At 37.2% G+C, this 22,725-nt stretch overlaps 3 protein-coding genes across 3 annotated transcripts; all 3 read right to left on the bottom strand.

Moving 5' to 3' along the window:
* Nucleotides 1–691: 691 nt before the first annotated feature.
* Nucleotides 692–5,702, bottom strand: LOC133525205 (transcription factor Adf-1-like). Its single transcript, XM_061861495.1, has 2 exons — nt 5,205–5,702; nt 692–1,443 (listed from the first exon to the last, which is right to left on the bottom strand). The coding sequence occupies exons 1-2, from the start codon at nt 5,335–5,337 to the stop codon at nt 692–694; spliced, it is 885 nt and encodes a 294-aa protein (XP_061717479.1). The 5' UTR covers nt 5,338–5,702.
* A 573-nt stretch (nt 5,703–6,275) lies between these two features.
* Nucleotides 6,276–8,508, bottom strand: LOC133524860 (uncharacterized). The gene is made up of 2 exons (XM_061861008.1): nt 7,921–8,508; nt 6,276–7,273 (listed from the first exon to the last, which is right to left on the bottom strand). The coding sequence occupies exons 1-2, from the start codon at nt 8,243–8,245 to the stop codon at nt 7,230–7,232; spliced, it is 369 nt and encodes a 122-aa protein (XP_061716992.1). The 5' UTR covers nt 8,246–8,508; the 3' UTR covers nt 6,276–7,229.
* A 398-nt stretch (nt 8,509–8,906) lies between these two features.
* LOC133525206 (piggyBac transposable element-derived protein 3-like) lies at nt 8,907–10,503 on the bottom strand. Its single transcript, XM_061861496.1, has one exon. The coding sequence runs from the start codon at nt 10,458–10,460 to the stop codon at nt 8,907–8,909; it is 1,554 nt and encodes a 517-aa protein (XP_061717480.1). The 5' UTR covers nt 10,461–10,503.
* Nucleotides 10,504–22,725: the final 12,222 nt, after the last annotated feature.

Consider the following 22,725-nt stretch of genomic DNA (forward strand, 5'->3'; position numbering starts at 1 on the left):
ACGTCATCGTAGGAGGAAATCAAGCCTTAAGGTCTCTGCCCACTATCCCGTAGCATACCATGACCGTGCTAGGAACGTATCCGGCACGGAAAGCAATCCGATACGCTCTATTTCGCCCACTGAAGCGGGCCGACAGCGTTCTGAACCCGTTTACAACCCGTATGTAACCCGTATTTAATCTGTATGATGCCCGTATGTAACAACGCAGAAATCCTTTCAATACACTCGTAAAGCATCGGTTCATTCTCGTACAAATATCAGTGTTGCGTAGACGCGTTAAAGTGGTGAAATATTGAAATAGTTATGGCTATAAGGAAACTAACGATTGAACAACTGGCAATGATTGCTATAATTTTGGATGAAGAGGAAGAGGAATGCCCAAAAAACACTCGACGCTACTGGATTCACAATTCTATAAAAAAACGCAAAACGGAAGGAGAATATTGGACATTATTCAGGCACTTAGTTGATGACGAAGAAAAGTTTTTTCAGTACTTCCGAATGTGTACATTCAAATTTAACGATTTGTTGAAAAAAATTGAAAATGACATTGTCAAAAAAAAACACAAACTTTAGAGAATGCCTGCTACTACCTAAAGAAAAGCTTGCTGTGTGTTTACGGTAAGTAAAAAACAATTTGTTTATTATGAATATTTAATCAAACTTTTGATCTAGTATTCATGGTAAAGATTTATGCTTGATTATTATTATTCCACTCGTCAGTGTTCCAAAACTCAGGAGACGGAGGCATAGGTGTAGCACTCGCTTGTACGCTCGAAGAAGTCGATGCTGGAGATGAAGCATAGGCATACGGTGGTGTAGCTGTAGCAAAGTTAGGTGGTGCGAGCTGCTGTAACTCCATTTCGGAAACTAAACTGAATATTTTGTTTTTTGCGATGGCTTGTAAGTAAGGAGAAAACTTCTTTACTGTATCTGATATGTGCAAAAAAAATCTGTCTAATTCATCGTCTTGTCGTGGAGATTTATTTTGCGCTTCTAACAATTTCGACATCAATACAGCGGATGCTGTTTGTGGTGGTTGAATTTTACCTCTCTTTATTGTCTTGGCCTTTTTTGCTTGACTGAGTCGTGGTTGTGAGGATTTGTTACTGGCAGTAATGTCATCTTCGTTCTGAATTTCGGTGGCCGTAATATTTTCTGCAGCAGCAATATCAACAGTATTATCGATCTCATTGTTGAAGTGATGGTTCTGAATTTCAGTTCCTGTATCGCTATTCGGCTGTGACTCTTCATCGTCACTTGTCAGCTCAACGGATTCTAAAGATTTTCTCTCGACAAAGAACGAAGCAACAAAAGCCATTTCATCTTCATACTTCCATTTCTTAATGTTTTTCGCTGCTTGTCCACTTTTGCCTTTTTTCTTATTTAGTGCTCGTCTGTATGCATCCCTTAGCCCTTGCCATCTTTGTTTGCAAGCTGCAGCTGTAAAAAATAATTACACGATTAATATTGATATTTTGTTTGCAGGTACTTAGCAACAGGCGATTCATTTACAACCATTGCTTTTAGTTATCGTTTGGGAATCAGTACTGTGAGACGTGCTGTGTTAGAAGTTTGTGATGCTATAATAAAAAATGTACTGCGAGAAAGTATCCCGTCGCCTGGCATCGAACAATGGGAAAAAAATATAGACGAATTTTGGAACAAATGGAATTTTCCTAATTGTGTAGCTGCTATACAGGGTGTCCCAGAAGTACCACGCCACACAAATCGGAGGTAGGTCAACTCCAGAGGAACACAACCAGCCTAACATGATCCCAGTAAAAGTTGCACCGTTTTCGAGTTATTAGCAAAATTCAGAATTTTGATAAATTTCCCGTTTTTTTACATTTTTAGTACCAGCATCGACTTAAAACGCTATTAAAAATAGTTTTTTTTATTTCTTTTAATAGCTGTTTAGTTAATTCAGAAGTGCAAAGTGCTATTTCGTCTATCACTAATGTAAAATGCTGAAAAAATCGATTAATCCTGATTTAAATAATCAAATAAACATGAATTTCAACTTTGACCGCCTACCATGGAAAAAAAATATTAGAAAGGAAACAAACAAATAAAAATACTAAATTAGGCATGTTATGCAGATTTAGAAATGGTATGACACTTGTACTTTCTGCGATAACATGAGGCATTCTTATCACATTAGCGATAACCCATCAAACGAACTTAAAACTGGAATTCCGAAAGCAGTCACTGTGTGGTACAAATAATGCTGCGTACAGCGATGGATCATCTGTTATTTGATCGAATTATTGTGCCTGGCTAAAATACCAACTGTTAACTTCTTATCTGGAGGCTAAAGAGTAATAAACTGCTGGATAAAACGTCGATGATAATAAAAAAAACTGTTGTGTCTTTTATTGATTTATTTGAACATTAAGTAGGTTAATAAGTATCACAGTAAATGTTCGAATTGTCTTCCGTGGACCCTAATGCATAACAAACATCTCCTCTTAAAACTTCGGCTTAATCTTCTTAAGTTGAATTCCGATATGGTACGGGCTGCGTCGAATACTCGTTGCCGCAATTCTGCTTCAGAGCGGATTGGTTTGGCGTAAACTTTGTCTTTCAAACACCCCCAATAAAAAAAATCAAGTGGGTTTAAATCCGGTGATCTTGGTGGCCATAAAATTCGTCCTAATCGCCCAATCCATCTCCTGGGGAATGTATCGCTGAGGTGCACGCGGACTAGCCGAGCGTAGTGTGCCGGGCAACCATCTTGTTGGAACCACATCTTACGTCTCAGTTCCAACGGCACATCTTCCAACAAACCAGGCAAGTCTTCTTGCAAAAATGCTAAATAATTTCTACCATTAAGAATAGGAGGCAGCTCGACCGGTCCTACAATTTGCCCATTAAGGATTCCACTCCACAAATTAATTTTAAATTGGTGCTGGGACCGATCTTCTCGTTCTTCATGTGGGTTTTCTGTCTGCCAACTATGGATGTTGTGCAAATTAAGATATCCATCTCTTTTGCAAGCCGATACGTCAGTCCACAATACTTCGTTGAAAAAATTCGGGTTTTGTCTACACATCTGTATCATTCTTCGGCAAAATTGGACACGGAGTGCGTAGTCGGCTGGAAGAAGTGTTTGGACTCGATGGATGTGGTAGGGGTGGTATTGATAACGCTTCAGAATTCTTTGTACCGAGGATTTTGAGATGCCAGTGCGGCGTTCCACAATCCGCACAGAAGTCCCTGGCTCCGCTCGTACTTCTTCCAATACCGCATCGTCGTCGACAGTCTGAGGTCTTCCTGCTCAGCCATTTCCTCCGGGTAGCCTTCCTTCTCGATATGCGTTGACAACTCTTAAAATAACTTCATGCGTCGGTCGATTACGATTTGGATATCGGTCTGCGTACAATGTTGCTGCCAATCTTGCGTTGTACGAAACATTGCCTTGATTTGAAACCCTCCTTGTTTCGCCATAAATCAAGTGCATGTCAGCGTATTCACTATGCAGGTACTGGTGATTCGCCATTGTTGTTAATCAGTGTCCAAGGGGTGCCAAGTTGTCGTTCAGATCCATAAACAATCCAGAAAAATAACAAATCAGAGTCCGGGGCAGAGCCAAGTCGATAAAGTTTAAGAAAGCAGGAATACAGAAATAACAGAGAACACAGGTATTGCACAAAGCGCAAGATAATCAACTGATGTGGCTTTAATAAGCTACTGCTATTAATAACTACTAATACTCATGTACTCCATCCCCCCTTTCTTTAATGAGATAAGACACAGCCTAAGAGAAGGCTTGAGAAATTAACATGTGCGTCAGAGGGAGAGCTATTGTTGGTCAATTTCAAAAGGGAGATAAAGATTAAAAAGACCACGATGCACAATACGATTAGAAGTAGCACTAATGATGTTTTTACTTAACAATGATAGCTTGCGCATTTGGCACAATCATTTGATCAGATAACAAATGGGTCATTATTGCGACTGCTTTCGGAATTCCAGTTTTAAGTTCGTTGGATGGGTTATCGTTATCGCTAATGTGATAAGAATGCCTCATGTTATCGCAGAAGGTACAAGTGTCATACCATTTCTAAATCTGCATAACATGCCTAATTTAGTATTTTTATTTGTTTTTTTCCTTTCTAATATTTTTTTTTTCCATGGTAGGCGGTCAAAGTGGACATTCATGTTTATTTGATAATTTAAATCAAGAGTAATCGTCTTTTTTTCAGCATTTTACATTAGTGACAGACGAAATAGCACTTTGCATTACTGAATTAACTAAACAGCTATTAAAAAAAATAAAAATAAACTATTTTCAATAGCGTTTTAAGTTGATGCTGGTACTAAAAATGTTAAAAAACAGGAAATTTATCAAAATTCTTAATTTTGCTAATAACTCGAAAACCGTGCAACTTTTACTGGGGTCATGTTAGGCTGGTTGTGTTCCTCTGGAGTTGACCTACCTCCGGTTTCAGTGTGGCGTGGTACTTCTGGGACACCCTGTAGATGGAAAGCATGTTATTATTTTAGCACCACCAAACAGTGGTTCTTTGTATTTTAATTATAAAAAAACATTTTCTATCGTACTTATGGCTTTAGTTGACGCTAATTATAACTTCATAGCTGTTAACGTTGGTGCTTTCGGCAAAGATAGTGATGGGGGTATTTTGTCAAAATCAAAAATGGGCAGAGCTATATTCGAAAATAAATTGAATATCCCCAGTAATAGATGTTTGCCGGGGACTAATGTCAGTGTACCGTGTGTAATATTAGGAGATGAAGCTTTCCCCTTAAAAAACAATCTTCTAAGACCTTATCCCTCACAACAGTACATAAACGATAGCAAGAAACGCCATTTTAATTATCGCCTTTGCCGTGCACGACGTGTTGTAGAAAATGCTTTTGGAATTTTAAGTCAAAAATTTCGTATTTATAATAGACGTATGCATTTAAAACCAGAATATGCCGAAAAAATTGTACTAACTACTTGCATATTGCATAATTTCATAAGACGCGGCGAAACTGTATCCTCTAGGGAAACTAATACTCCTGTACAGTTTAACAACCTAAGACACCAAGGAGGTAATGCAGTTTCTACCGCTTTTGAAGTACGCAATAAATTTGCCGATTTTTTCCAAACGGCTCAAGGGCAATTAGATTGGATATCTACTTTGTAATTAAATTACTTACTCAAATAAACGATAATTGAATAATAATTGACATACCTGGTTGTTTTAGTTGTTCCGAAATATCCTTCCAAGCCATTTCTTTTTTTACACTATCCATATACTTCGGATGTTGTAAATTATATATAAACTCATATTTACGTACACATTCTATTAGTTTTTCGTCCTCCATTTTTACACATCTATACGCATTCACGCCTCTCGTTGAACTAATTAACGGACTGGCAACAGAGCAACACTGCTACAACGCATTTAAAACGGGTTTGTAACGGTCATACTCCCCGCTCAGTCACCGTTTAGCCGCCTGCGCGCAGCGGTCTGGCAACGTCGCGTGCCATGCACGTAGCGTGTCCGCACCGGCAAAATATTCCCTCCGACGAATAGTTGACGGCCCGTGCATGGCACGTTGGCACGCTACGGTGTCGGCCGGTGACGGAACGGTCTAGTGGGCATAGTCTCATACTTCTCAATACAAAGAATAGTTTTTTGTCTGAAACGGTCCTAGTACGGTCATGGTATGCTACGGGATAGTGGGCAGAGACCTTTAACCCTTAATTTCGCAGGACAAAAAAATGTTAAATTTATATTTTCTATTGATTTATATTTCTTATTTATGCCATAAAGATGGCAAAAAAAAATAATTAAAAAAATATTCATTGAAGGCTTTCATGGAAATCGTATGTACAGTATAATTGACAAAAACCAATGCTCTTCAAACTAATCTCAAATAAAAGTGTCAATTATACTTAACAAGTTGCATAGTAGGACAAAAAACGAAATCAAAAACCATGTCTATTTTTACATATTTAATCAAAATAACACGACAGAGTGAGAAAGGCATGCATGAAAAACGTTTTCAAATTAAAAATGACGTTTCAAAACTGTTCAGTTTTTATGAAAAGTGTAGAAACAGTTGCGCTTTCGTACTAAACACAATCGTACGTTGCATTTAATGCAGTGTACATCAGTTCTACCGTTTTTGCAGTAAGAACACCGGCCGTATGTGTCCTGTTTGAATCAAAATGCGATTTGATTTAAAGAGGAACTAACTTTTATTGAAAGCTAAATTATTTTATTACGCTAGTACATTCAGTTATATCACAGAACGAAATAGGCCCTTGACAGCCCATCATAGACAAAACTCTTCTCAAATGTTGCAAGCAACAAATATTAAACATAAAGTTTACAGCTATGTTGAGACTTGTCTCGAACATAATTGGGCCGGGCAAGGTGAGCTAATTTACATTAGGTAGAGATCGAAAACAACAATTTAACAAGATATATACAATATTTCGTCAGGAGATAAAGGACACAGCTTTGTATTAGGTCTGACATACAATTTGTCACATTTCAACAAATTTTTCAATTAAATTTGTACTGTTTGAAATACTACCAGATTGGTTTATCTTGCCACCAACAACATAGCCAAATAAGGTGCTTTGCAAGACAAGTCCTTCAGGCAATTTGATACAATCATTTAATAATGAATTAAAATAAATATCACTTGCTAGTAGCAATGAAATTTCTGATGGTTCATTAAAGTTTTCATCAGAAAGTTTGACATGGCTTGGAAACTTTAGTGCTGAACAATCAACATATTGTGGTGGCAAATGTGCCGTTACATCTTTTACAACATGACAGCTAACCTTAAATTTAACATCTTGATATTGACAAGACTCCACAGTAATAATTACTGACCTATCCATAATGATGGTCTGTTTAGCTACACCAATTATATTTTCACATTCTGCCACAGTGGAGAAACCCAGCCTTTCTACAAGAGAAGTTGTGGCAAAGGATTCACTTGAGCCAGTGTCAAGCAATGCACGGCAGTAAACATCACGGCCAAATTTATCAACAATTTTAACTTTAATTGTGGGTAATACCTTTTTATTAGATGTTTTCTTGACACATGTCAAAACAATAGATGCTGCCACTGGTTGATTGGCACCTCCAGCATCCTCTGTATGCAAAAGGGTATTATGATGACCCTTACATAACTTACATTTGAACTTGTACTTGCAAGGTTTATCTGAGTGAGGGTTTATACAAACTGCACACATCTCATTCTCCTGCACAAAGGCCAAGCGGTCCTCGACGGAGGCTTCCTGAAATTTCACACAATTATAGATTGCATGGCCAGGTTTAGTACAAAATTTACAACCAGGTAATGATGCTACAACATTAGCAACCTTGGGGTAAGATTTAAATTTAGAAGTACCTACATTATCATTTAGGATACTCTTTTGAGGCAAACTATCCTCTAGCGCCATAGCACGCCTTTCTAAAAATGCAATAAACTCCGACATCGTTGGAAGAGTTTGTGGGTCTCTCTCTAAATGGAAAGCCCGGCTAGTATATTGATCTAGCTTTCTGGATAATATAGAAATGAGCAACATATCCCATTTATCAACTGGTTCCTTTAAGTTTCTAAGTGCATGCAGATGCTGCTGCACTTGTGATACAAATGACCTTATAGAGGCCGCAGTTCCCTTAGGCATGCATGGGATGTCTAAGATAACATATATATGGCTTATGATTAGCCTAACATTATTGTCATATCGCTTTTTTAACAACTCTAATGCCTCCATATATGAGACATTGACTAAAGGCAAATTTACAATGACAGATAGTGCTTCATCAGACAAAAACTTTCTTAGGTAAAACAACTTCTGTACATCTGATAATGTTTTGTTTTTATCAATCACTGCTATGAACATTTCATAAAAGGGTTTGAATAGGGTAACATCCTCACCATTGTACACTGGTATGTCAACATGGGGTAACTTTGAAGAAGAGACACCAACAGCTTGAACTGTATCTGACCCTCTTAGAGACCTGAGAGCCTCATTAATCTTCGCTATTGTGTTAAAGTAGCGGTCCTCAAAGTCACCTGCATCCTCTGTGTCCTTGTCATCAAGGCTCAATATGTCCAGTTGGATTCCCTCGTAATCTTTGAGGGAAGAGGCTAGCTTCTCTTTTCGAGCCTCCAAAGTATCAAGAGAGGCGGAATTTAAGGTATTGGGGTCGTTGACAAACTGCTCGATGCGAGTCATAGTTGCCTTGACTTGGCCGCGCATTATTTTTAACTTCTTGAGCTCCGCCGTTGTCGTATTTCACGAAACAAACGCTTAATACTATTTAAGCACAAACCCGCACTTTGATAAAACAACTTTGTTAATAATCGCAGCTGAAATATGTATATAAACACTTGCAAAAGTTGCAAAGCCCGTGAAGAAAATTCCAATTGAGCAGACGTCACTTTTGACAGCCAAAAGTCACTTTTACCGCCAACTCTGTCAAAGGCACGCACACACGCACGACCGATGATCCGTACTACCAACCTTACAATCTAGTCCCACCTGAGTTGACAACCTTGTCAAAGCAAAGATTCTCGTTGTACCGCTCAAATAAATCCGCCGGTACTTGCACAAAAATTCCTTTGTGCCGACGAACGGGAACTTTCCTGATGATTGTTGCAGCACGGAGTTAAACGATTTCAGGATAATATCAACCGAAATCACGATGATAAATTCGCCCAAACAATGGGTTGGGCGAGGTTGCGGCGGGCGGCGACAAGATATAGCAAGTCACCTTCGCCCAGCCAGCAAACGAAATACGTAGTAAAACCACGGAATCACTGATTCTAAACTTTTAAAAAGCTCGAAGGACCAACAATCGCATGTTTGAATCAAAATGCGATTTGATTTAAAGAGGAACTAACTTTTATTGAAAGCTAAATTATTTTATTACGCTAGTACATTCAGTTATATCACAGAACGAAATAGGCCCTTGACAGCCCATCATAGACAAAACTCTTCTCAAATGTTGCAAGCAACAAATATTAAACATAAAGTTTACAGCTATGTTGAGACTTGTCTCGAACATGTCCAAAAAGTTTGGTAAATGGTCTAAGCCATCATATTTGACATCATCAACAGGAAGGATGCGGTTGGGTTTTCGAATTACATCCGTTACTGTTGGTACTAAACCTGATGCTCGCTTATCTGCTTTGAGTAACCCTTGATATATCTGCAGCCGGAATTGCTTCAAACCTAAGTACTTCTTTATTCCTTTTCTCTTACTGTCTCTTCTATACATCAACCATGCATTGTTGACACATATGTCAATAATCTGTGAAAATATTGACAGGTACCACCTTCTTGTTTTCATTTCAGTGCGGTAGAGAGCGACTAGCATGTCTGCTAAATCTATGCCGCCCATATGGGCGTTGTAATGCTCCACAATGTTTTGATACTGCACATTTATTTTCTGTTTTTTAATTTTGCAGTATCTCTTCACGGTCGACAAAGGGTAAGCATCAGAATAACTGCTTGCCAAAACAACGCATTTGTTGTCGTTCCATTTTACGACTGCGACTTTGTTTTCGTTGCAGGTTGTCTGGCAAAACGCACCTCTGCCTTGAGCCTTTAACTCCTTGTCGGTCTTTAAGTGAGTTTGAGAGTCTCGCAGTCTATTAGACCGCATCGTACCAAGGCTGAAAATACCATACGTGTGCCTCAGATGGTATATTAACTCCAAAGAGGAAAAGAAGTTATCAAAATATACGACGCAAGGTTTATTTTTTATAGTTTTACAAAGTCGTAAAACTGCTTTGGCACCCCAACCTAAAGCTGCTTCTTCCTCAGTGAAACCGCAGTCTTCAAATTCATCTTGACCAGTATACAGAAAGAAATCATATATAAAGCCTGATGCACCAGCTCTAACAATGTTTTTAAATCCCCATTTTCTAGGTTTTCTTGGGTTATATTGTCTTTTTTTTCCGGCTTTCGTACCTTTGTAAGGTATTGTCATTTCGTCAATACTGAACCGCTTTTCTTCCTCGACAGCAAGACAATTTCGGCGTACTTTTTCTACCACAGAGCTAATTTTAAAGTAAGGATCATTGTTGGCATCGTCGTTGTCCACAAAATGGATACAACTCCTTAATAGCTGGTATCGCTTCAGGGTCATAATATCTGCGATCGGTGCATACCTTGTTTCGGTGCGCCAATAATCAAGGTAAGATGGCATGCTTACTATTCCCATCATAATCTTGATAGCTAAGAAACTTTTTAGTTCTTCGACCGTTAAATTGACTGATCGACCCCTTTTTTGCACAGAGTACAAGTTCGTCATGTTGCATATTTGTTCAAACATATCCTGCGAGAAAAAATCAAAGAAATAACTTAGAGCAGTTTTGTTGCCTTCAGGAAGTGGACTTTGGAAATTATCATCGCCTAACTCTGCACGATATTCAAACTGTTTTTTAGTCCATTTAAAGTTAATGTTCATTTTTTTTTTCTTGGCTACACGTTTCGGGGCTGTAGTCTGCCTTTTTGTACGGTTAGATCGCGTATTGGGTGTAACATTAGACTCACGCCGTGGCGTACGAGTAGTGGGTCGAGACTGGCGGCGGGATCTTTGAGGAATAGAAATCAGAGGGCTAACTGGCTCGACTTGGTCCAGTATAAATGAGGTAGTCACTGATGGTGGATTTTGAATTGATGACACGGAAGGAAGGCTTAATAATGACGGTGGCTGAACATAGTTTACACTTCCCGTATCGGATGGTGGATTCTGTGAAACTTGCGGAAGGGCACCTGTTGTATTAGTGTCTCCGTCACCGTCAAGTTCTTCAAATGGTGAACTAATGTTCAATCTCTCTAACGACGAATTGATTGACGGAGCACTTGACGAAGATGGCGATACATATCTTTCCGCAATGGCTTTTTTTTCTTGACTTTCGTCATCAGAGTCAGATGACCCGCTTACTTCAGACTCTGCATTTTTACTAGGCACTAACGCTAATATTCGTTTAGACCGCAAGCCCTAAAAAGAAAACAAAAAAGCATGCTATTCAAACCACCCCGATGTAAATGATACAAAAAAATATTATAAAATAATACCTATAGAAAAAACAGCATAATTGAAAGTTAGTACGTGCTAGTAGTAGTGAAACAATGACATTCTCACACATCAATCGCAGCAAATTATTATGGCAACCCAACAAATACACCCAAAATATTGTTACCAAAGCATAGCTTTTTGTCAAAAATACTTGACTAATCAAACATGATTTAACTCTCACACCATAAACTTTTGTCAAAAATACTGTACTAGTTCTTCAAACACCAACATCCCATACATAATGTTTTGTCCAAAATACTGTACTAGTTCTTCAAACACCAAACATGCCATACATAATGTTTTGTCCAAAATACTGTACACGTGTGTTTACGCACTTGTTACGCTAAGAATATGTAACATGCCGAGTAGTTATTTATTGTATAAAGTTAGTTAGGATATCACAACATGAAATAATGCATAAGCTTGTTAATTTTTGCGTTAAAATATGAATAAACACAATAAATACCTGGATACAACGCAGCGTCGACCGCTTGCTCGCCATTTTGGTTCACAACTGACAGTTGTCAGTGTTGCTAGTGCAGTAAATATTTTTTCCCTAATTTGTAATTATGCAAATATTAACATAAGATTTAAAATATGTCAAGTTTACTAAAAAAAAAATTACCTACATTTTTTCAAAAAGAGTGTACAGTATTTTGGTCTGTGCCAAATTAAGGGTTAAGCTTTTCGAAAAATACATCAATATTGTTGATTCATTTCTGGGTTCAAATATTAAGTGGCTTTGAAACTTTTTCATTATCATTTAAATTGACATAATAATAATTTTTGAGTGTGCACTCAAGAGAATTCTTGTTCGATATCTAAAAAAAAACATTTGTCAGGGGCTTGATACAAATTGAAGTGTACGGCATAAGGGGAGTATAATATCAACTCATAAGTCGGGTATAAATACTGAATGTTTTATTAGAAAAATGCTTGCCTTATATGTATACTACTTGCCTATTATGCATGATTTATTGGAATGTCTCAGGTTACATACATTGTTTGTGATCAATGGACCGTGAAAGTTATTTAAGGTTGAATGGTGCGTTTTAGAGGAAAAGGATGATTATAATTTATGTATTTTATGTTTGTCAGCTGATCAGGTGTGATCAGCTGTGCGGACCTCACTACAAAAAGAAACAGGTAGATAATGTTTGTGTGTAAACAGTCAGATAGGCTCTGGACACATGTCTACGTTACGGCACCGGCCGCCGTGTGTGACGGCACGGCATCCTGTACGGTGCCGTGTACGGTGTAACGGCACGGCGGACGGCGCACCGATTGGTACTTTTTGTTTTGCTGTTGCTTAGTTCGCACGTATTTGCAGCAACTATCGTTTAAAAAATACAGTTTCTTGTCTTGATATGGACCGCGAAAGTCGTATCCTCCTGCTCCTGCTGCTAAGACGACGAATGAAGAACAAACAAAAACGAAAATATTGGGTGAATCTATTTTCTTTAATTAACCATAATGGAGGTCATTTTAAGAGACAATATGAAGCACTAAAAATATGTGGGGATGACAAATTTTACGAGTATTTTAGAATGTCCATATCAACTTTTGAAGAACTACTAAACAAGATAGCATCTCGCATACAAAAGCAATACGTGTTCAGAAAACCTGTTGAGCCTATGGAAATGCTAGGGTTAACTATAAGGTAAGAAATAAAATAATTACTTAATATTGATTGTTTTATTCTAATCAATGGATTGTTTTAAGAGAAGTCATTTTCGGATTCATGAGTATCTGTGGAATTTGGCAGAATTTGATCCAAATTTGGTGATGTTTGGCGGCGATTTGGAGTGGAAGAATTATAAGCTGAATTATAAGATGGATTATAAGACGAATTATAAGATGTTTATGTCTGGTAACCACTGTATGACTGGCACGGTGGTTGATGAAAATCCATTTAAATATTTAAAAATCAACTTTGAAATGTCAAGGTCTGCTGGTCATAAGATAAGATATATCAGGGTTGTCTTGACTGTCACAGTCCCCATTTTACTAGCAATTATTTAGTTGAAGGTGATTTTTGATAGCTATTGTTTTGTATGTATTTACTGTATTTCAAGAGATGCGTGCAATTTTATGATACTAAAATAAATGCTTACGTAAAGAACTATATTTTTTATTTCAAAATGGAATTTCAAGGTGATGAACGATATTACAACTCTAAGACAACAAATAGGCCATTGACGGTTGTTGATTCCTTGTCATGAACAGTATTTAATTTATAAAATCCTTTTTAGATTACCATCCAAATAACAAAGGAATCTTCTTGGTATTTAGCGTGAATTATTTTGAAACAAGCGTCAACAGCATTTAATAACTTTGCAAATGTGTAGTATATGTCCCTTGCAACAATTAGAACAATTCGAAATTTCGGTTAGGTATAGTAGCACCAAAAAAATATAACAAAAGGCTCTACGATTATCAACGGTGATTTCAAGTTCAAAATCTGAGGCCAGTTGCGTTATGAATCCGACACGTATTTCACTTTTGGAGGGTCGCCATAGTGATTTCGTCTGGTTTATCAGAGGAACACTTGAAACTAAGTATGGCGGAGTAGAGCAAGCTGGCGTTATTCAACGTATCGGCCGATGCTGGTTCTAAAAAGAAAAATATAAAATTAATTTTGTCATATTAATATTACCTTAACAAATTCACACCTTAAAGAACGAACTAACTGACCAGAGGTTGCCGATAAATATTTGTTAACATTGAGCTTAATATATTTATCCCTTATTGTTGATTTTTTTCCTGAATAAAGCCTGAAACCTGAATTTACGTATTAAAGTGCCGCCACGTTACTCATAAATTGACCGCAATCTGTTATTTGTAGTAGCCGTCCAATTTTCCTCAACCAAGTGCCAGGGATCAAGATATTTTTTTTAGCCAAGACAGTTTTCCAATTGTCTCTTGGATTGTCTGACAAATGTGCTACAGGCGAATATACTCTAGAAGCTGATGTTGATTATGATCGAGACTTGGAGCTAATGTGCGAAGCCCGTAAAGCTTCAGGGAAGTTACTGCGTTTTGTGACACAAACACACGACGCAACGCAGTAACTTCCCTGAGGCGTTACGGGCTTCGCACATTAGCCGCAACGTATGGCGAATATAATAAAGCGCAGCCGACTCCTCTGGAAAGATTTCTTGTATTTGTAAAGACCAATAAAGTAGCTGATTATTGCTAAACTGCCTGTTGCTGTCCTTTTCAAACAGAGTTGATATTATTAACTTGACCAATAAACTTTGAGTCTTATCAAGTTTTCCTGCAGACCTTCCGTGCGTCATACGAGTATAGCTTTCACCTCAAGTGTAGATTCCAAAAACCTTAAATAAATATGTATTATATTAATTTAGGGTCAAATCAAATAGTGTTAACATTGAGTCAAGTACTATGATAGTTACAAAAAAATGTTTGAGAATGTGCAAATCAATCTCTTTCATATGATATCTCACTTGACCTAGTAGTATTTCACAAAAAATTAAAATGACATCAAGCATTACATCTGGGCTAGCCATTTTTATAACTACCTATTCTAAATTTCAAATGTATAGCATATATGTTGTTGGTGTCCTAAAGCACCCCAGACGTGCAAAGGCCCTTCACAAGCTAGCGCCACGCCTTCCTATCTTCAGCTCGTCTTCTGGCCTCGCTCCAGCTCAACCCGACCGCTCGTAACTCTCTTAGGACCGTTGCCAAGAGTGTACAGGACGCCCGGAGCCACGGCTTCCGTCCGGCGGTTTCCACGCGAAAGCTATGGTAGCATTATTCGTTTCCCCTCTTCGAATAGTATGTCCTATCCATCTCCATTTCATAGCATATAATATATAGTTCCTGAATATAGCGCTGTAACAGTCGGACAGGTAGACAGAGTCACACCATAAAAGGTTCCTCTTTTAGGGTTCCGCAAACAAAATTGCAAAAACGGAGCCCTTATAAAATCTATCCATGATAACGGGCTAGTAAGTATAGCAGTCTCTCTTTTGCATTTTTGTATGCAGATGAAAAGGACAAAAAAGGCAGTGGACGTAAACAACCTTCTGTACCGCGTAGTACCTCGCTGTCCGGCCCGGCTTACTTGCCGTCGCTCAATCGTCTTGGCATAAGGTCGGTTACAGCAAGGTAATCAGGGTTTACTTCGCCGGACGCAGAATTATCTCTGACAGCTATGCAGTCATTGTAATACGTATCACTTATCATCACAATGTAATCAAAATCACTCTTAGCCCATTCGTTTGGATCAAGTACATTTAATGATACACAAGCAACCGCCGCTATGCCAGTGCATTGTTTACCTAGAGATGAATGAGACCGTAAGTCACCTTGGTGAAATATTTTCACTTAATGTGACCGTAATGCTTTGATGTTACTGAGGTACCACCACTCTTTTCCGTATTAAAATTGTCAGCAATTTTAATTAAAGGACTAATTGAGTTAGTGGCAAAATGCACATGGACATCTCTGAGCCTCTAATCTTTGCATGTCGACGACCTCTTTGGAACATTCAAGGTTTTCAAAATTTTCTACAACCACAATTAAGCCGGCTTGTGCGGTTACTGGTAGCTGCTCAGCAAACCTGTGATAACTCGGGGCACATTCTAGGGATTTTATATCGATAAAAAAGATGTCGATATATAATAATACATGTGCCCATTGAAAATTCTCGAGAAATAATAAATAACGATATAAAATGATTAGAATAAAAACATTTAGTGCCAATGTGTAAATACTAACCTGGCAAAAATAAAATAAACCCTTCCAAAATACAGCTTTTTATGATTTAAGATTATGTACAAAAATATTTACTTTTTTGAATATTTAGATGTTGACAGTAACATCGATATATTTAATTGTGATGAAATATTTTGCTAAGTCACTTTAGTATAAGTGCCCCGAGTTATACCAGCTATTTCAACAACAGCTAATTCATGTAATATATCTGGTGTTGCAGGCGTCCATAGGCTTACCATCAGGCGAGCCTTGTTTGCCACCATCGTTGTATTAAAAATAAAATATAAAACATCTTTTGCAAATAAAATGTCCTATCCCTTGCACCAATTTTGGCTGAGTCGGTTATAAAGTTTTAAGATCTTTAAAAATGATAGTATCCGACATAAAAACCGTTCCTCAACGCTAGTCAAATTGGCCAATTCAGATGGTATTTCTGCGGGCAACATTTTGTTCCAAAATGAAGGAGAATTTTTTTTCTTATTTTAATATGGTTGTTACAGCAGGAGCATATTGTTATTGTACGTAGAACAACCAATTCTTCCAGTAACAGTGTATTATACATGTCTGCTTGTAAATTGAATCGCTGCTCTAACCACATAATTTCATAATCACATATCTTTTACACACAGCGTATAAAACATCTGGCGAAAACAAAAGATTCTTCTGTTGTTATGTCCCTATGAATCTGAATGTTATGTCGCATTGTATTAAGCTGATCTGAACGTCATTCAGGTGTTTCATTTAGTAACCGGTTGCGAATCAATCCAAGTAGGTGGACCCGTTGCTCCGCTGACTCGGCAGAAAGGCGGTCGACGGTGGGCGCGTTGCTTCTCCGACTCGATTAAAGGCGCTCGTGGATTAGGATGGGTGCGTTTGGTGAATTTGCCATTTTAGTTCAACAAAAATCAGTCCAAAATATTAGCAGAGTCACACAGTAAACAGGAAACAGTCCAATAATTCACAAGCCAAGTCACACAGTGAGCAGGAAAGTTCAGTAAACAAGCCAAGTCGCAAAGTAAGCAGAAGAAACAAGCCGAGTGAGTAGTATTTTCATTTTAATTTCTCTGTATTTTATGATATTTTTATTAATATGATTGACGTAATTCGTGAATATACTTTCACATTTCTTAATAGAATATAAAGTTCTTTATTGTTTATAATGTTTTTGTTACATACAAATATGTTCGCAAAAGGGGGTGTCCTTAATGTATAATGTCTTAAAGTTCTATACATTTATTTTAGAATAGTCACATTTCTGAACTCGGCATCATAAAGTCTAGGTTGTCTACTTTCGGAAAACGATATTTAAAATCTTGTGGCTCACTCATTCTCTCCAGTTTTATAAGATAATACCTAAATGTTACTTGCTGCTTGGTACTGCCAAAGACAAACTTTGCATGTTTTTTCATCAAATCTGTTAAGAGTCTCGCTATCTGTGTATAGTCCCTTATATACTTTCTGAAATATGAGGTCAATCCAATGAAGCTTTGGATTTGCTTAACATTAATAGGCTCGGGGTATCGTGTTACTGCTTCCACCAGCGGAATGACTGATAACCCGAAAGGAGCTGTAAGGAACTCCCATTGCCCAACAAATGAAGTATGCACAGACTCCTTACTAATTCTTAAATTGTAAAACCCATCCCATCAAATACATTTTCATGTAAAATGTTGCCAGGCTCGGACTATCAAGTTTCTAACTCAACAAGCCCTAACTTCACAAGCTCCACAAACCTTAGTCAAAATATATGGCTTGGTCATTTCGCTGCCGTCACATGAGCGTAAGGTGAAAAATTTATTCACTATAAATTTTTTTTCTTTATACAATACTTCTTCCAGTAACGAAACGACCAAGCAACATATTTTGACTAAGGTGTATAGTTCGTGAAGTTAGGGTTTATAGAGTTAGAAGCTTATCTACAAGTGATCTTATAACTTTTTGACAGTGCAAGATTTCACTTCTTTTTGTAAGCTGCTGATGACAATCTTCCATCCCCTGATTTAAAGGATTGGTATACCTATAATAATTTTTTTTATACATTTGTTTTCAGTGTTTGCCTACTTTGAACACTACTTCTATATTTCCTATTCCAAAAGCCTCTAAATTTATACTATTTTTAGCAACTGCAATTTTTCTTGCCACTTTCAATTCGATATATTGAGTGAAATTGTCTAGGGAGTTTACTAAATGATCTGAGCACCCTGAATCTACATAAAATTTTAAATCTAGTTCACCACTTACATTTCCACAGAGGAATGCCGTCGTTTCATCATTATTTTCGACGTAGTTGGTACTCCGTCCTTGGCTCGATCCTCTACTTCTCCCTTGGCTGCCACGACCACGTCCATCATGTTCCTCTGTATGATCCACTCTGTCCACGTCCTTGATTAAAGCCTCTTCCCTGGTTCCATCCACCTCGTCCATGTCCTTGATTAAATCCATATCCTTGACTCTATCCACCGCGTCAATGTCCTAGATTAAATCCATATCCTTGGCTCTATTCGCCTCGTCCATGTCCTTGATTAAATCCATGTCCATGACTTTGTTTCCTTTGAAACTTTTTATGGCCGGGCTTACCACCTGTAAAGCATTTGACTGTACTTGACAATACAAACTTGACTTGTCTGATATTCATTTTTTTTCTGTATCCTTCACTGTGTTCAATTTCAAATCCACGATAGTTTCCAAAGCTGTAACTATTGATTTATAAGATTTGGGCATTGATAAAAGTAAATTTTTTTTTCTTCCTCTGTCAGTTCTGATCCGGCTTCTTCCAGTTGTGTGCATATTTCCTGTATTTTTGTCAAGTATTCTTTTAACGATGTTGTATCTTTATATTTTATGTCACTTAGTTGTCTTCTTATAAACAATTTACTCCTTATTCCTTTTTGTTTAAAACATTCTTCAACATTTTTGAACATCGCGTATGCTGTTTCCTCCCTTACATATTCTAAATAACTGTCCGGCACAGCGGCAATCAAGATGGCTTGCGCACGCGCTTCCATTTTCTCATTATCTTTATTTTCAGCATATTTCACAGTTTGTATCGCCTCCAGGCACAAATTTTCCTTCAAAATACTTTTAATTCTAAAAGACCAATTGTTAAAGCCATCACCACTAAATTGTTGAATATTATATCGGTTATTTAAGTTATCTTTCGCCATCTTGTGTTCTTACTTCTCTTGTACTGACGCCGTATTTTAATTTCCCTTTTCTTACGCAATAACGATATCTGGGCCCATAACTAATGAAATATGTTATAGGGCGCAGGTTTTTCATCTAAATTAAAGATGTTTTTATACACGACACTTGTTTTATTGAGAAAGTTCGTACAGATTAAAAATATCATTGTGATATCTGTCATCGAGGGATGTTTGAGTTGCCTTTTTAACATAAAAATGTATTTTATAGTAGAATAGACATAAAACAAACCAGGGAATTGCTTACTCAGGCCAAGCGATATTATGTTTCATGATGCCTACTCTGTGTTCTGACTCTGTACAATGATTTACTACGCTGTAATACAAACACAATTGGTAATAAATAGTGATAAAAACGTAGAAAAGATACCAAGACGAACACAGATTTAAATTTATAACCTACAACGGTTACAAATTTAAGATATTACAAGGCACTTGTAAACGTCACTAAAGCACTTCACTTAATGTATACATTAAAATTAACACTAAAACTATTTAATTCACACCAAAATGGCTTAATATTACAAGAAATATCATTAAATATAGAATAATTAAAAGGGACCTAGCAAAATCAGCTGCTGATCCAGCAATTCTTTGAACCTTGCAACCAATACCAAGAAGATCCTCATTTAATGCAAATCAGATAAGAGACGAATTTACAAATTATTTCTTTAACGAGACCCGTTGACTGTTAACAATCAGGCTCATAATTCATAATTAAAGTTAATTTACTTACTGATCCAAATTATTGTTATGTGGAATGAAGAAAATAAATGCTTACCTGTGCCTCTGTATTTATTGCTGTTTTGCTAATAACGGTATTATACGACAAACAAGTTAAAAACGTCAAAAAACTTTCGTTTTATTCTGAAATTCTCACCATCCGATAATTTTCAAATATTATGTGTGTATATTAAACATAGTTTTGACAAGTTCAAAGTGTTTTTCAGTTTTGACTCAGTATTTCCATACCTGAGTAGCATAATACTGCAACTGCCATTTTCTCAATTTTACAGGAGAAGCGATTTTGTGGCAAAATAATGCCAGTGCGATGTTTGGGATGCCTTAAAATGAAACTAATCAAGTTTGAATAACGAAATGCTTTATTATTCGAAAGTTTGGCTATCTGAGATCAACATTAATAACAAAGGGAGATCAATCACTTATTCTAAGTAATATTTTTGCTGTAAAACAAAAAAACTAGGTCACATACCGTGTTCTGCTTCTAACAAAAAAATCAAAAACCTGTTTTATGATAAAAATACAAAAAGCAACCTTTCATAAAACAGAAAAAAAATTCTAAAATAAAAATTATAATACTTTCATAAATCGACAAATTCACAAAAATGTCAACACAAATAGAGAAACATCTTTCATAACAGTCATAATCATAATCATATTTCATAACAGCCAAACAAGATCTTAACTGAAGTAAAGTATGCTATCATGCACTTGTGCTACCGGTGAGGTAAACCTTAGTCTCCATCCGATTCTTCAATATCAGGAACATTACCGTGTGGCAATTTTTTATAATAGTTTTTAATTGTTGAATCAGTTATCCACTGGGTCAGCGTCATCAAGTCTTTATATTTTGGATTACTGATTGGACGCTCACGTGAGTTGACTTGAGGAAGTGTATAGGGCATTTGAAGCGGTTGCCTTGTGTTTCGCCTCAAATCAATTTTAGAAAACTCTGATTCGTCGAAGGATGTTTTATAGAATAACACCCCCAGTCCATCCTTCCGCAATTGGAACCAAACACATTTTGAAATAAGAAATCGCTCATTGAGCCAATTTTTGTGCCTTTGACTGAAGAGATTTGACAGTGACTTGATGTTTTTTCTAGTTACTTAGGTTCATGCTGTGCACTGTTAACGGATTTTTAGGCTTGCAAATTTTTACAAATTGCTCCTAGTCACGAGGTGTCATGATCTCGAATTAGGCAGTACCTTTTTTTTCTTTTGATTATGGAATGTATCATGTCCACTTCAGAGTGTGCGTGTCCTCGGAGTAAAAATTTGTGATTTATAGTCGTTAAGTTTGAATGAGCTAAAATCCATAAGTAGCAATACACTAGAATTATATTCCTATTTTTAACCTGCACAATTATCAGACCAAATAGTTATTTCTGTCACTGTAGGTACTAAGTAATTAAGCACCCATTCAATCAGACAAGACCCAATAGGGTAAGTATCATTACCCCCTCTTCCACCTAGGACCTCGATCCACATCATGCGGTAAGATTTGTTAGACGTGTCATCATGCATTCATTTAATACCGATAATTTCCTCAAATAAAATGATTGGGTATTTGTCAACAGAGGTGTTGGTAAACATTTTTGCATGTCTACCTACACGGAGAAAAAAGTCTCGTCCATGATACTTAAATACTGTAATCTGAACGAGAGAATAGGCGCCCAAAGTTAAAACGGCCGTTTTTGTTTTGCGTTCGTAGATCGACGAATCCAGCAACATAAAAACTTTGATGTATTCAAAAGGTACTTAAATACTAAATACAGTACGTAGCGGCCCCCTTTTTTAAATATCTATCGCTAAATTTAAACAATCACAATTATTTTCCAGTGGCGCTAGTGAGCACGTTGATGGGCTCTTAAGGCTGAGCCACGCCAGATGCGTGTACGTAGACGTGCGCGTCGAAAGTACGAATCTTTATAAGAGATGAGACACCGCTTGACGCGCACGGGTAACACGTCACCCAAGCGGTGTCATCTCTTATGAGGATTCGTCATTTACAACGCGCACGTCTACGTACGGTAGTGGCTTGGCCTTTAGGCGGGATGTAGGTTACTAGGACCAGGTCCAGGAGACAGAAGTCTAGAGTTGAGTGTATGCACCCAACCTCAGACTCATGAATCTGGGATCCGGAAACCTGGGTCACCCAGCATAAGGAATGGACGCTATGAGCGGTGAAAATCGGTGATCTGAAAGTAAATAAAACAAATATATCATTTCTTAAAAGTTCTATTTCAACTTTATCGATCAACAATCAAATTACTAAAATAATTATATCTTTTAAACCTACTAATATTCTTCTCTATGGTCATATATTCTATGGTACCTAGCTCAAGTAGAAAGAAAATATCAATTGTGATAGGTCGTGTAAATAACCCTATCTAACTAGTACTGTTGTTGGTTGAAATGTTACGCCCAACCTTGCGTATTTTTCTTTTCTTCGATTAAGAGTGTCTTGTACATCCATGGCCCGCTTCACGTGTGTGATGAAACCATCTCTACTTTCTTGTTTAGACTCTAAAGAGTTTAGAGACTTCAGAGGTTAATGATAGCAACATGAATGCTGAAATGGAGGTTGCTTCTTGGCTTGCAGACTGATATTAAAAGTTATTAATAATGAGTACAGTCAGCTGCAAAAAGATTAGTCCTTCAAAAATATCTTCTCTCAACTCTTAGACTGGTAATAATTTAGCGAAGATGTTTTTGTATGGCCTAATCGTGTATATCTTTTTGCAGCTGACTGTACTTACTTTCATCCCCCGAAGAGAATTACATATTTTCTTCTGTCATTTGTCTGTCTATCTCACCATTTCAGGATTCTCTTTTACAACATTTGGTTTGGAAAACTAAATATTTTCTTACCTGATGGTATCAAGTATCAACTCTTTATTCACGCTGGATATTGTTCCTGTTCTGTGGTGGTGTCATCATTATTTAAAACAACAGAAGATTCGC

The sequence above is a fragment of the Cydia pomonella genome, chromosome 14 (assembly GCF_033807575.1).
Source record: "Cydia pomonella isolate Wapato2018A chromosome 14, ilCydPomo1, whole genome shotgun sequence".
NCBI lineage: Eukaryota > Metazoa > Arthropoda > Insecta > Lepidoptera > Tortricidae > Cydia > Cydia pomonella.